Below are 11195 nucleotides of genomic sequence, written 5' to 3'. Positions count from 1 at the left end.
GCCATCGGCTCACCCACCAACAACCTGACTGTTCATTGTTCATTCATTCCTCCACCCACCTGCTCACCTGCCCATCTCCTTACCCACCCATTGTCCCCTCCATACACCCACCCTCACCCAACCTTCCACCCGCCATCTACTCTCCTCCAGCCTCCCACCCAGCCACTATCTGTTCTGTCACTGTCACCTGCCCACCTGCCCACCACCCATCCATCCATCCGTCCACCGTCTCGCTTCCTTGTTCATCCTCCCCACCCCTCATCAACAGCCCCTGTATGGCACCTCCCTCGAGTCCCCCCGTGCCCGTCTGGGGACAACCATCCCAAACAGCTTCCGGGGGAGCTGGTGGGCCCTTCTCCCCTTCCTTCCCTCAGCCTCAGGGCTCAGATTCTGCATGGCTCGGAGGGGTGCAGAACCCACCGGGACAAGCGGCTGCCAGGGTGGGCACCAGGGGGAGAGCAAGCGGTGGCTGCCATGGGCCAGACCTGCCCTGGCGAGGGTCCCCACGATGCCAGCTCCACCCCTGCTTCCTTACAAGCCCAGCCCAGCCTCTAGACCCGAGACTCGGTCTGTCGGGGTCACCAGATTTAGATCGCGCCAGCCCTGACCGCCTTCCTCCCGGGAGTTGGGAGCAGAGCTGACCAGTGGGGCCGCCGCGTGCGCGCCGCGCCGCCTGACCGCCAGCCGGCCGGCCCCTTCCTGCGGACCCCACGCGGCGCGGCGGAGCCCTTGCCAAGGACACTCTCAGGTCGTGCACGCCAGCTCCCCAGTCAGGTGACAGCAGCGCTGCTCTGTCTTTGTGGATGCGTTTATGGACCTGACAGAGGGGCCTCTCTGGCCACAGACTCTGCCCAGCGTTGGGACGTGGGGGCTCCATCACCAGGTCTGGGTCTCACGCGCGGGGCAGCAGGCTGGAGGGTCTGGCGGGGCCGCGCCTCACAGGAGGGTGCAGCTCTGCGACCCCATGGCCCAGCTGATCAGCCGCTGGGCGCAGTTGCTGTAGGGCGGGTAGCGGAGCTCGTTGAGCTTCTCCAAGCCGGGGCTGCGCAGCAGGCAGGCGCGGTGGTGGGAGAAGGTGTCGAAGGAGAACTTGCCGTGGTAGCTGCCCATGCCGCTGTGGCCTGCGCGGGCGTGGAGAGGCAGGGCTGAGGCCGGGCAGCCCGGCCTCCGGAGCAGCGCACGCCCCGCCGGGAGCCCAGAGACGCACAGGTGGGGAAACTGAGGCCTGCAGAGACCCCGGGCCTGCTGCAGGCTGGACAGCAAATGGACACTTCCTGGGTCTGGGGTGCCACACACCCCGGCTTCCCCGGGGCTGGGCGCAGGGCGGGCACTCACCGACGCCCCCGAGGGGCAGGGTCGGCAGGGTCAGGTAGATAAAGCCCTCGTTGCCTCCGAAGCTGCCACTACTGGTCCTGTCCAGCACCTGGCTCACGACCTGGGGTGGAGGGAGGCGGGTGCTGGGCTGAGCCCCAGGAGTCCGCCGGGGGCTCCCCCAGCTCCACCGGCCCCTGAGCAATCCCCTCCTCTCTAAGCCCCTCTGTGGGGCGGCACCTGCTTGGGGAGGTGCGGCAGGGTGTGAGGATGGAGGAAGCCCCTCTAGCACCAAGGGCGGCCATGACCTTGGGGCGTGGCAATGAGGTCTGGCAATGGAGAGCACAGGCCCCGCCCAAGGCCGGCAAGGCCCTGCCTGGCCCGTCAGGCTTCCCTCGGCCCCCAGCTCCACCGAGAACCTCGCCGGCCTGTGAGGAACCTGTTCAGGGTTCAGGAGACGCACGGTCCATACCAGTGGCTGCCCTGGCCCCGGCCCACTGCTGGCCAGCCCGCCGCCTGCTGATCTCCACCCTGCCCGAGCCCCTGGCCAGGCAGTCACACCAGTGGCCTGGTGAGAGGCCTTAGACGGGCGTGTCCCTAGGGGAGGGGGCCGGTATGGACCCCTTTCAGCCCCACCTGGCTGCTGTTGGAGAAGGCGTACAGGGCCAGGGGCTTCTCCCGGCGGTTGATGAAGGCGACGGCCTCGTCCAGGCCGCTCACCGTCAGGATGGGCAGGATGGGCCCGAAGATCTCCTCCTGCATGACCGGCTCCGCCTCCTGCACGTCCACCAGCACCGTGGGCGCTGCGGGCACGGGCGGCTCAGACCTCGGCCCGGCCCCTGGGGCAGGGGGCTGGGTGCAGTAGTGGGCGGGGGGCCGGTGGGGAGGACGGGGTCTTAGGGCCCTGGAGGCGGAGGTCACACCCAGGCCGTCCTGAGCCCAGGAGGTGGGGGCTCGCTTAGAGCCTGGGGCTGGGCCGGCAGGATCGGGGTCACGGGGTGGGGGAGGGGCAGGTGTTGAGAGCCTGGCCTGGCACTGGGCAGACGCATGGCTGTGGCCCAGGGTGTGGCGGGGAGGAAGTCCAGCTCCCGCCACGCTGAGCGGAGCCTTAGGCCACCAAATCGTGGCACCAGAGCCGTGGCCTTGGCCTGGGCTTGAGCAGCAGGGCCCTGGTTTGGGGGTGTGGTCCGGCCTGGCGGGGTCCCGGCCCCGGGGGGCTGGGCGAGGAGAGGGGCTCACCGATGTAGCGCTGGCTCTCGTCACTCTGGCCGCCGATGGCCACGCGGCCGCAGCCCAGCAGGGCCTGGAGCCGCCGGAACTGCTTCTGGTTGATGATGCGGCCCAGGTTGGGGGAGCGCTGGGGGTCGTCGCCGTAGAAACGGGTGATGGCCTGCTGCAGGGCGGGCAGCAGGCGCTCCCGCGTCTCGGGGCTGCACAGCACGTAGTCGGGGGCCACGCAGGTCTGGCCGGCGTTGAAGTAGCGGAACCAGGCCACGCGGTTGGCCACGGTCTGCGGGTCGCAGTTGTCGTCCACGTAGCAGGGGTTCTTGCCGCCCAGCTCCAGGGTGACGGGCGTCAGGTGCTTGGCAGCGGCCGCCATGACGATCTTGCCCACACGGGGGCTCCCTGGGGACGTGGCCAGGAGACCGCCCCGCCCTCAGCGGGCCTTGGCTGGGCGGCCCAGGCGCCTGCCTCTTGCTCCCTCCGACCTCACCCCAGGCCCCCTCCGGTCCCAGGCCCCCGCCCCTGGCCTCACCCGTGAAGAGGATGTAGTCGAATCTGTGTTCCAGCAGCTGCCCGGTCTCCTCGGGGCCCCCCAGCACCACGGCGAAGCAGCTCTGGGGTGGGGGGGAGCTGGGCTCAGGGGCAGGTCCTGGGGCAGGCGGGGGTGGGGGCACTGGCCGCGCGGGGGCAGGGCCGCCCTCACCTGGTCCAGGTACCGGGGCAGCACCTCGGCCAGCACCTTCTCCGTGCCCTTGCTAATTTCCGAGGGCTTCAGCACCACGCAGTTCCCTGCGGGGGGGGGGGGCGGTGGGAGAGGCCGGTGCCCCCCCCCAGCCCCCGACCCCCGCACAGGCAGATTCTGGAGCCTTCTCTGAGAGGGGCTCCTGGGCGGGCGGCCGAGGGGCGGCTCTCACCTGCAGCGATGGCCCCCACCAGGGGCATCAGCGTCAGGTTCACGGGGTAGTTCCAGGGGGCGATGATGAGCACCAGGCCGTAGGGCTCCTTCCGGATGAAGGCGGAGCCCAGCTTCGTGAGCTGGGGGTGTGGGGCGGACGGTGAGGCCCCACCAGAGGCCGCTCCGAGCCCGCCCCGTGCCCGGGTCCTCGGCTCCCCAGGCGGAGTCCCACCCGGGAGGCCTGGGCAGGGGCTCACCAGGTTGGTGGCGGCCGGCTTGTCTTTCATCCAGGCGTGCAGGCTGCTGAGGGCCAGGTCCACCTCCTTCTGACACACGATGAGCTCCGATATGTCCGACTCGAAGGCCGACTGCGGGAGGAATTCCCGGAGCTCAGGCCCCCGGGCCGGCCAGGGGGGACAAGCGAGTTCCCGTGGGCGGCCCGAGGATGGCCGCTTCCCTGTGGGTCAGCCATCAAGGCTGCCTCCCTGCGCGGCTGTGATGCACCTGTCCTGGCCCCACCCCCACCGCGCCCCGCCGCGCCCCTGCCGTCCACCTTGTGCAGGTCCTGGGCCAGCGCGGCCTGCAGGAGCTGCCTGTTCTCCTGCAGGAAGCGGCTCAGGCCCCGGAGCTGCGTAGCCCGGAACTCGGCCGGCCGCGTGCGCCCCGCGTCGAAGGCCTCCCGCAGCCGCCGCAGCCGGTCCTCCAAGGGCTCCATCCTGCGGGTGGGGTGGTGGGAACGGGGCGGTCAGCACCTGCGGGGCTCACGGGCACCCCCACAGGGAGGGCAGAGAGCTGTGACGCCCCACGCTCCAGGGGGCAGCCAGGCCCCTCCTGGCCCCTCCCACCTGCGCACCTGCCCCCCAGCCCCCGCCCAGCCGCTCTATCAGGAGACGGATTCAGGGTCCCCGTCTCCCCCGGTTCTTTGTCTCTGAGGCTGCAGCGCTCTCAAGGTCACAGACTGAGAGACCGGGACCGGGAGGCCATCAGGGAGGCACCTGATGTCTCACCTGTGACACCTGCTGCCCCCACCTGTGACACCTGCTACCCTCACTGTGACACCTGCTGCCCCCCACAAGTGACACCTGCTGCCCCCCACCTGTGACACCTGCTGCCCCCCACCTGTGACACCTGCTGCCCCCTCACTGTGACACCTGCTGCCCCCACCTGTGACACCTGCCCCCCACCTGTGACACCTGCCCCCCACCTGTGACACCTGCTGCCCCCCACCTGTGACACCTGCCCCCCACCTGTGACACCTGCCCCCCACCTGTGACACCTGCTGCCCCCACCTGTGACACCTGCTGCCCCCCACCTGTGACACCTGCTGCCCCCCTCACTGTGACACCTGCTGCCCCCACCTGTGACACCTGCTGCCCCCCACCTGTGACACCTGCTGCCCCCACCTGTGACACCTGCTGCCCCCCACCTGTGACACCTGCCCCCCACCTGTGACACCTGCCCCCCACCTGTGACACCTGCTGCCCCCCACCTGTGACACCTGCCGCCCCCCACCTGTGACACCTGCCCCCCACCTGTGACACCTGCCCCCCACCTGTGACACCTGCTGCCCCCCACAAGTGACACCTGCTGCCCCCTCACTGTGACACCTGCTGCCCCCCACCTGTGACACCTGCTGCCCCCCCACCTGTGACACCTGCTGCCCCCCACCTGTGACACCTGCTGCCCCCCTCACTGTGACACCTGCTGCCCCCCACCTGTGACACCTGCCCCCCCACCTGTGACACCTGCCCCCCACCTGTGACACCTGCTGCCCCCCACCTGTGACACCTGCCCCCCACCTGTGACACCTGCTGCCCCCACCTGTGACACCTGCCCCCCCACCTGTGACACCTGCTGCCCCCCACCTGTGACACCTGCTGCCCCCACCTGTGACACCTGCTGCCCCCTCACTGTGACACCTGCCCCCTCACTGTGACACCTGCCCCCCTCACTGTGACACCTGCCCCCCACCTGTGACACCTGCTGCCCCCCTCACTGTGACACCTGCCCCCCCACCTGTGACACCTGCTGCCCCCACTTGTGACACCTGCCCCCTCACTGACACCTGGTGCTCTCTGCAGTAATCAAGGAGCCAGAGCACCTGCTCGACAGGTGAGGAGACAGACTCGGCCAAGGTCACTGGCCTCCCCTGGCTCCTCCCTTCACCCAAGGCTCTTTCCGCTTCAGGCGCGGGGCCTCTGGGGTCTCCGGCCGCATCCCAGGCAGGTCCTGGTAGAACCTGGGCCACGCAGGCGACCACTGGGACGAGGCTGGCCCTTGTGGAGCTCACGGTCCAGACGTGGCAAACGCCGTCATTGCAATCTTGATCCGTGCCCGTGGCTCTCCCCGAGGCTGGCCGGAGACCTACTCCCGGCTCTGACCCCGCGGGGAGGGGTGGGGCCTCTCAGGGGCAGCTGTTCCGTTTGGTTCCACGGCGGGGGCAGGTGCCAAGCGCTTGGCCGTCTCCCGCTGCCTCCCCAGGTCATCGGCAGGAGCAGATCGGAAGTGGAGCAGCCAAGGCTCCATCCTGCGCCCCCATATAGGTCGTCGGTGTTGCCAGCTGCCGCCTAACCCACAACACCACAGTGCCGGCCCCCACCTCCAGGCTTTCTACCGTGGGGGAGGGAGGCTCCCGGAGGCAGGAGCCGGAGCTGGCAGTGAATGTGGCCCGGGGACCTGAAGCCAAAGCTTTCCCCTCCCCCCTCCGACTCTCCCCCTTCTCCCCTGCAGGCTCCCAGCCCTGCCGGGTCCCCACCAGGGTCCCCTGCATCCGTCTGCGCCACCCCCAGCCCCAGCCCCAGCCCCAGCCCCAGCCCCAGCCCCAGCCTGGGGGCTCCTTTAGGGGTGAGGAGAGGACACTGACCTGAGGTCACGAGGCGCACGCCTCCCTGCCCTGAGCCCCCCGTCCCGGAGGTCACCCCCAGCCCCAGGCCGCTTGGCAGTGTGGCCCCCTGCACCCACCTGCCGTGACCCCGTGCCGTGGCCCCACCCAGGGCCTTCCACCCGAGGGTCCCTCTGCCCCGGGGACCCCACGTACCCCAGCGCGGGCCGCGAGCCTGGGTCCTGGGCCGAGCCTTTGGCCTCTCCCCCGGACATGCTGCTCCCACCCCAGGCTTCTGCAGCCGCCGACTGCCCAGAAGCCGCACAGCTGGCCGCCCCGCCGGACTCCATGCCCACGCCGGGTGGGGAGTGAGGCCCAGGCCACCTGACAGCGGCTGGGGCGGGGCGGGGCGGGGGCCGCCACCGAATTCTCACACCCACCCCTCTCCCACTGCCAGGAGTCTCAGCAGCTCCTCCGCCCGCCTGCTTGCAGGGATCCTGCGGCTGCCAGGTGGAACTGGCCCGGGGAACAGGTCAGACTGCTCAGGCTGTGATACCTGAGCAGCCAGAAAAAGCCCCTCAGGGTCTCGGCTGCCTCCTCCAGGAAGCCCTCCCAGGCCTCTCCCAGGGTTCCTGGCACCGAGTCATCTCCACTCCTCCTCCATCCCCGTGCCCCAAGGTGCACCCACGACGGTCAGGGAACGTGTTCCAGCACCAGCTCCCGCCTCAGGGCCCCACCCTGACAATGGTGGAGCAGGCGGGTGGACAGGGGCAGAGCTCCAGGCATTGGCAAGGCGAGAGCGAGGAGACACCTGTCCGTGCGGCGGAAGACGGAGGACTTGGGGCACCAGGGCAAAGGGCAGGGGCTGGAAGGAGACCACTGGGCAGCCCCACAGCGAGCCTGGGGCAGGGGACACCCAGACACCCCCTGGGCGGGGCCAGGAGCTAGGACTGGACACCGGACGTGAGGTTCAAAGGCAAGTGGCACCTGAGAGTCCTCGGTGACAGCGGGTGGGGGAGGGGCGGAGTGCGGCTGGAGGAAGGAGCCCGGTGGGCATCTGTGCCATGAGGGGGCAGCCGTCATCGGGAGCTGAATGGGGGCCAGGGCGGGGGCCCAGGAGAGGGAGAATCAGGGAGGCGGGGACCACACGAGAGGTGGGAGGGACCAGGAAAGCAGGTGCCGGGAACCTGAGTCAGGGCCAGGGGCTCATGCCAAGGGCGGCTTCGTGGGGCTGGTGCTGTGGCACAGTGGGTTAAAGCCCTGGCCTGAAGCGCTGGCATCCCACATGGGTGCCAGTTCTAGTCCCGGCTGCTCCTCTCCCGATCCAGCTCTCTGCTGTGGCCTGGGAAGGCAGTGGAGGATGCCCCAAGTGCTTGGGCCCCCTGCACCTGCGTGGGAGACCCAGAGGAAGCCCCTGGCTCCTGGCTTCAGCGAAGCTCCAGCCGTTGTGGCCATCTGGGGAGTGAACCAGCAGATGGAAGATTCTCTCTCTCTCTCTCTCTACCTCTCTCTACCTCTCCTCTTTCTGTGTAACTCTGACTTTCAAATAAATAAAATAAATTTAATAATAAAAAAAAAGGGCAGCTTCGTCTGCGCTGGGGAGCCATCGCCCCACAGGCCATGGGACCGGAGGAGGTCACCGGAGTGCCCGGAGCTGTGGACGCGAGGGGCAGCCAGAGACACGGACAGACAGGACTGACAGCCGGGGAGGGGTCTTTGCGTGGGAAGGGGCGGGGAGAAGCCGCAGTGGAGCCAGGGAGCCGAGGGGCCCCTGGGGAGGGAGGGAGGGCGCCGCGCCGTCCCGTGGGAGGAGCATCTGGCTCTGCCGCCAGCCCGGGAAACGCAGGCTCGGGTCCAGGAGGTCGGGCGGGGCGGGGGAGCCACCTGGGGCCGGGCTCGCTCAGCGCCCTGTCACGCTGCCACGTGGGGCTGTGTCAGCAGCACCCCCAGGTGCCCGGAGCACCCTCGGGGCTGAGACAACCAGAAAGGCCCGGACATTACAGTGTTACTGCTCCTGCTGAACCTCAGCGAGTGTGAACAAAGGAGCTCCACACACTGACGCAGTCTGACGGTCCTTTATTGCCTGGTGCAGAGCCACCCAAAGCTACAGGGTTGATAAAGGCAAAGCCACAAAACCGGGAGGGGAATTCATGGTGCTAGGGTCGGGGGGATACATGGTTACCGGGGCAAGCTGACCCAAAACCTGTGCGAAACTGCTATCACTTATCATCTTGACAACACCAGTTACGATCTTAATTCCAATTGCAATCTTGACATGAGTCCGGGTGTTGGCTTACATCACATGTAGGACACAGACAAATCACATGTTCATCATTGACCCGGTGCAGCCTGTCCACCTCCACGCCTGAGCGACCCTCCCTCCTGGGGTTTCTGTGCTCTGCCAGGTGTGATGTAGGGACTGTTGTTGTCCGACTGTTCTAGATCCTCGTTTCAGACCAGAGTCTCACGGTGCGGGGGGCACCTTCCCAGAACGGAGTCTCTGCTCCGAAGTGGAGTCCCTGCTGTCAAGGTGTCACTCACTCCTCCTTCTCTTATTTGTGAGTTTTTTTTTTTTTTTAAGATTCATTTTATTTATTTGAAAGACAGAGTTACAGAGAGAGAGAGAGAGAGAGAGAGAGAGAGAGAGAGAGAGAGAGAGGTCTTCCATCTGCTGGTTCACTCCCCAGATGGCCACAACGGCCGGAGCTGCGCCGATCTGAAGCCAGGAGCCAGGAGCTTCCTCTGGGTCTCCCACGCGGGTGCAGGGGCCCAAGGACCTGGGCCATCCTCCACTGCTTTCCCAGGCCACAGCAGAGAGCGGGATGGGAAGTGGAGCTGCTGGGACTCGAACCGGCGCCCCTATGGGATGCTGGCCCTGCAAGTAGAGACTTTACCCGCTCCGCCACAGCGCCGGCCCTGAGACTTGTGTTTTTTATGCTTTGCTTCAGAAACCTTTTTCTTGTTTACGATTTATTTATTTTATTTGAAAGGGAGCGTGGGGGCCGGCATTGTGGTGCAGCAGGTTAAGCCGCAGCCTGCAATGCAAGTATCCTGGCTGCTTCCCTTCCGCTCCAGCTCCCTGCTGATGTGCCTGGGAGGCAGCAGAGGACGGCCCAAGTGCATGGACCCCTGCACCCACGTGGGAGGCCAGGACGGAGCTCCGGGCTCCTGGCTTTAGTCTGGCCCAGCCCCAACCATTACAGCCATTTGGGGAGTGAACCAGCAGATGCAAGGTCTCTCTCTCTCTCTCTCTCTCTCTCTCTCTCTCTGCCTTTCAAATGAAAAAAAAAAATTATATCTTTTTAAAAGATAAATAAACAAATGAAAGGGAGATCAGAGAAAGCAGAGGGACGGAGATGGAGAGATCTCCCACCCGCTGACTCACTCCCCAGACGGCCACAACAGCCGAGGATGGGCAGGCTGAAGCCGGGGACTCCGCCGGTTCTCCCGGATGGGCGGCAGGGACTCAAGCGCGGGCTGGCTTCGCTGCTTTCCCAGGTGCATGAGCCGGGAGCTGGCTCAGAAGCAGAACAGCCCGGACTCGAACTGGCGCGACTGCCGACGGCATTGCAAGCAGCGGCCCAACCCTCTGTGCCACACACTGGTCCCCACCTTGCCTCACAACTGTCTTCCTGGGGCTGGCATTGTGTAGAACTGGTCAAGCCACTGCCTGCGACACCAGCATCCCATGTGGGCGCTGGTTCGAGTCCCAGATGCTCCACTCCAGATCTGTCTCCCTGCTCGTGCACCTGGGAAAGCAGCGGACGGCAGCCCAAGCCCACGTGGGAGACCCAGGTGAAGCTCCTGGCTCCTGGCATCAGATTGGCTCAGCGCTGGCTGTTGCAACCAATTGGAGAGTGAACCAGGGGGTGGAAGACCCCTCTCTCTCTCTCTCTCTCTGCCTCTCTTTCTCTGTGTAACTCTGACTTTCAAATAAATAAATAAATCTGAAAGAAAGAAAGAGAGAGAGAGAGAGAGAGAGAAAATAAAACAAGAGCGGTTGCTCAGGACTCCACAGCTCCGGGCCGGGACCCTGGCTAGGGCTTAGCTGCGTCCACAGGTGCGGGACTTGAGCTGGGAACGGCTGTGGGCCCCTCAGTGTGTCCCAGCCCCTCAGCTGTGAGCAGACCCGGACAGCCAGTGTCCTGCAGGCGAGGGGAGCGGCTCCTTCTCTGTTGTCCATCCAAGTCGCCCTCCCTCCCCTGCCCGGAGCCCAGTAACAGAGCCAGGAGCCCAGGCTGCACTGGGCGCCCCTGCCCCTCCGCTCCCTGAGGGCCAGCACTAACCTGAGTCTTCTTGGGGGACCCCTTTTGCTGCTTGCGGGGAGGACTGTACATTTCACCCATGCTCCTGGGGCCTCAAATCCCTGCACAGGAGAGTGACCCCGGGTCCAGCAGAGGACACCAGGCACCCAACAAAACAATGGCTGCTGGGCCAGCGCCACGGCTCACTAGGCTAATCCTCCACCTGCAGCACCAGCACTCGGGTTCTGGTCCTGGTTGGGGTGCCGGTTCTGTCCCGGTTGCTCCTCTTCCAGTCCAGCTCTCTGCTGTGGCCCGGGAAGGCAGTGGAGGATGGCCCAGGTGCTTGGGCCCTGCACCGGTGTGGGAGACTGGGAGGGGGTACCTGGCTCCTGGCTTCAGATCGGCGTAGCTCCAGCTGTAGTGGCCATTTGGGGGGTGAACCAACGGAAGGAAGACCTCTCTCTGTCTCCCTCTCTCACTGTCCAGCTCCGCCTGTCAAAAAAAAAAAAAAAAAAGGTGGGTGCTGAGACCAGGTGCCCAGACCTGAGCATGGAGCATGCGTCTCTCCCGGCCTCTTGGAATGAACCGGAAGGGACCAGTTGATCCTCCTGGGCTTTTCCAAGACTCTGCCTCGAATGTAGCTACCTGAGGCCAGACACGGGGATGGGGGAAGGGGCTGGGAGGGCACAGAAGCAGAAGC

The 11195-nt window shown here is 66.2% G+C and overlaps 1 protein-coding gene across 1 annotated transcript; it reads right to left on the bottom strand.

Moving 5' to 3' along the window:
* Positions 1–792: 792 nt before the first annotated feature.
* Positions 793–6709, bottom strand: LOC127486711 (aldehyde dehydrogenase family 3 member B2). The gene is made up of 10 exons (XM_051830832.2): positions 6468–6709; positions 3984–4146; positions 3688–3798; positions 3450–3570; positions 3239–3324; positions 3068–3149; positions 2551–2937; positions 1948–2114; positions 1336–1435; positions 793–1121 (listed from the first exon to the last, which is right to left on the bottom strand). Exons 1-10 carry the CDS (start codon positions 6599–6601, stop codon positions 937–939), a joined length of 1536 nt encoding a protein of 511 aa, XP_051686792.1. The 5' UTR covers positions 6602–6709; the 3' UTR covers positions 793–936.
* Between the last annotated feature and the right edge of the window lie 4486 nt (positions 6710–11195).

The sequence above is a fragment of the Oryctolagus cuniculus genome, chromosome 1 (genome assembly GCF_964237555.1).
Source record: "Oryctolagus cuniculus chromosome 1, mOryCun1.1, whole genome shotgun sequence".
In the NCBI taxonomy this organism is placed as follows: Eukaryota; Metazoa; Chordata; class Mammalia; order Lagomorpha; family Leporidae; genus Oryctolagus; species Oryctolagus cuniculus.
The sequence above is the reverse complement of the archived record's forward strand: the minus strand, read 5'-3'. Positions and strand labels throughout refer to the sequence as shown.

What these genes read in the sequence shown, in the direction of transcription:
- LOC127486711 (XM_051830832.2), bottom strand. Translation starts at nt 6,601, where the DNA reads ATGGAGTCCGGCGGGGCGGCCAGCTGTGCGGCTTCTGGGCAGTCGGCG. An exon ending in CGACTACATCCTCTTCACGG is followed by an intron (nt 2,938 to 3,067) that starts GTGAGGCCAGGG and finishes CCACGTCCCCAG; the next exon opens with GGAGCCCCCGTGTGGGCAAG. An exon ending in CGAGAGCCAGCGCTACATCG is followed by an intron (nt 2,115 to 2,550) that starts GTGAGCCCCTCT and finishes CCGTGCCCGCAG; the next exon opens with CGCCCACGGTGCTGGTGGAC.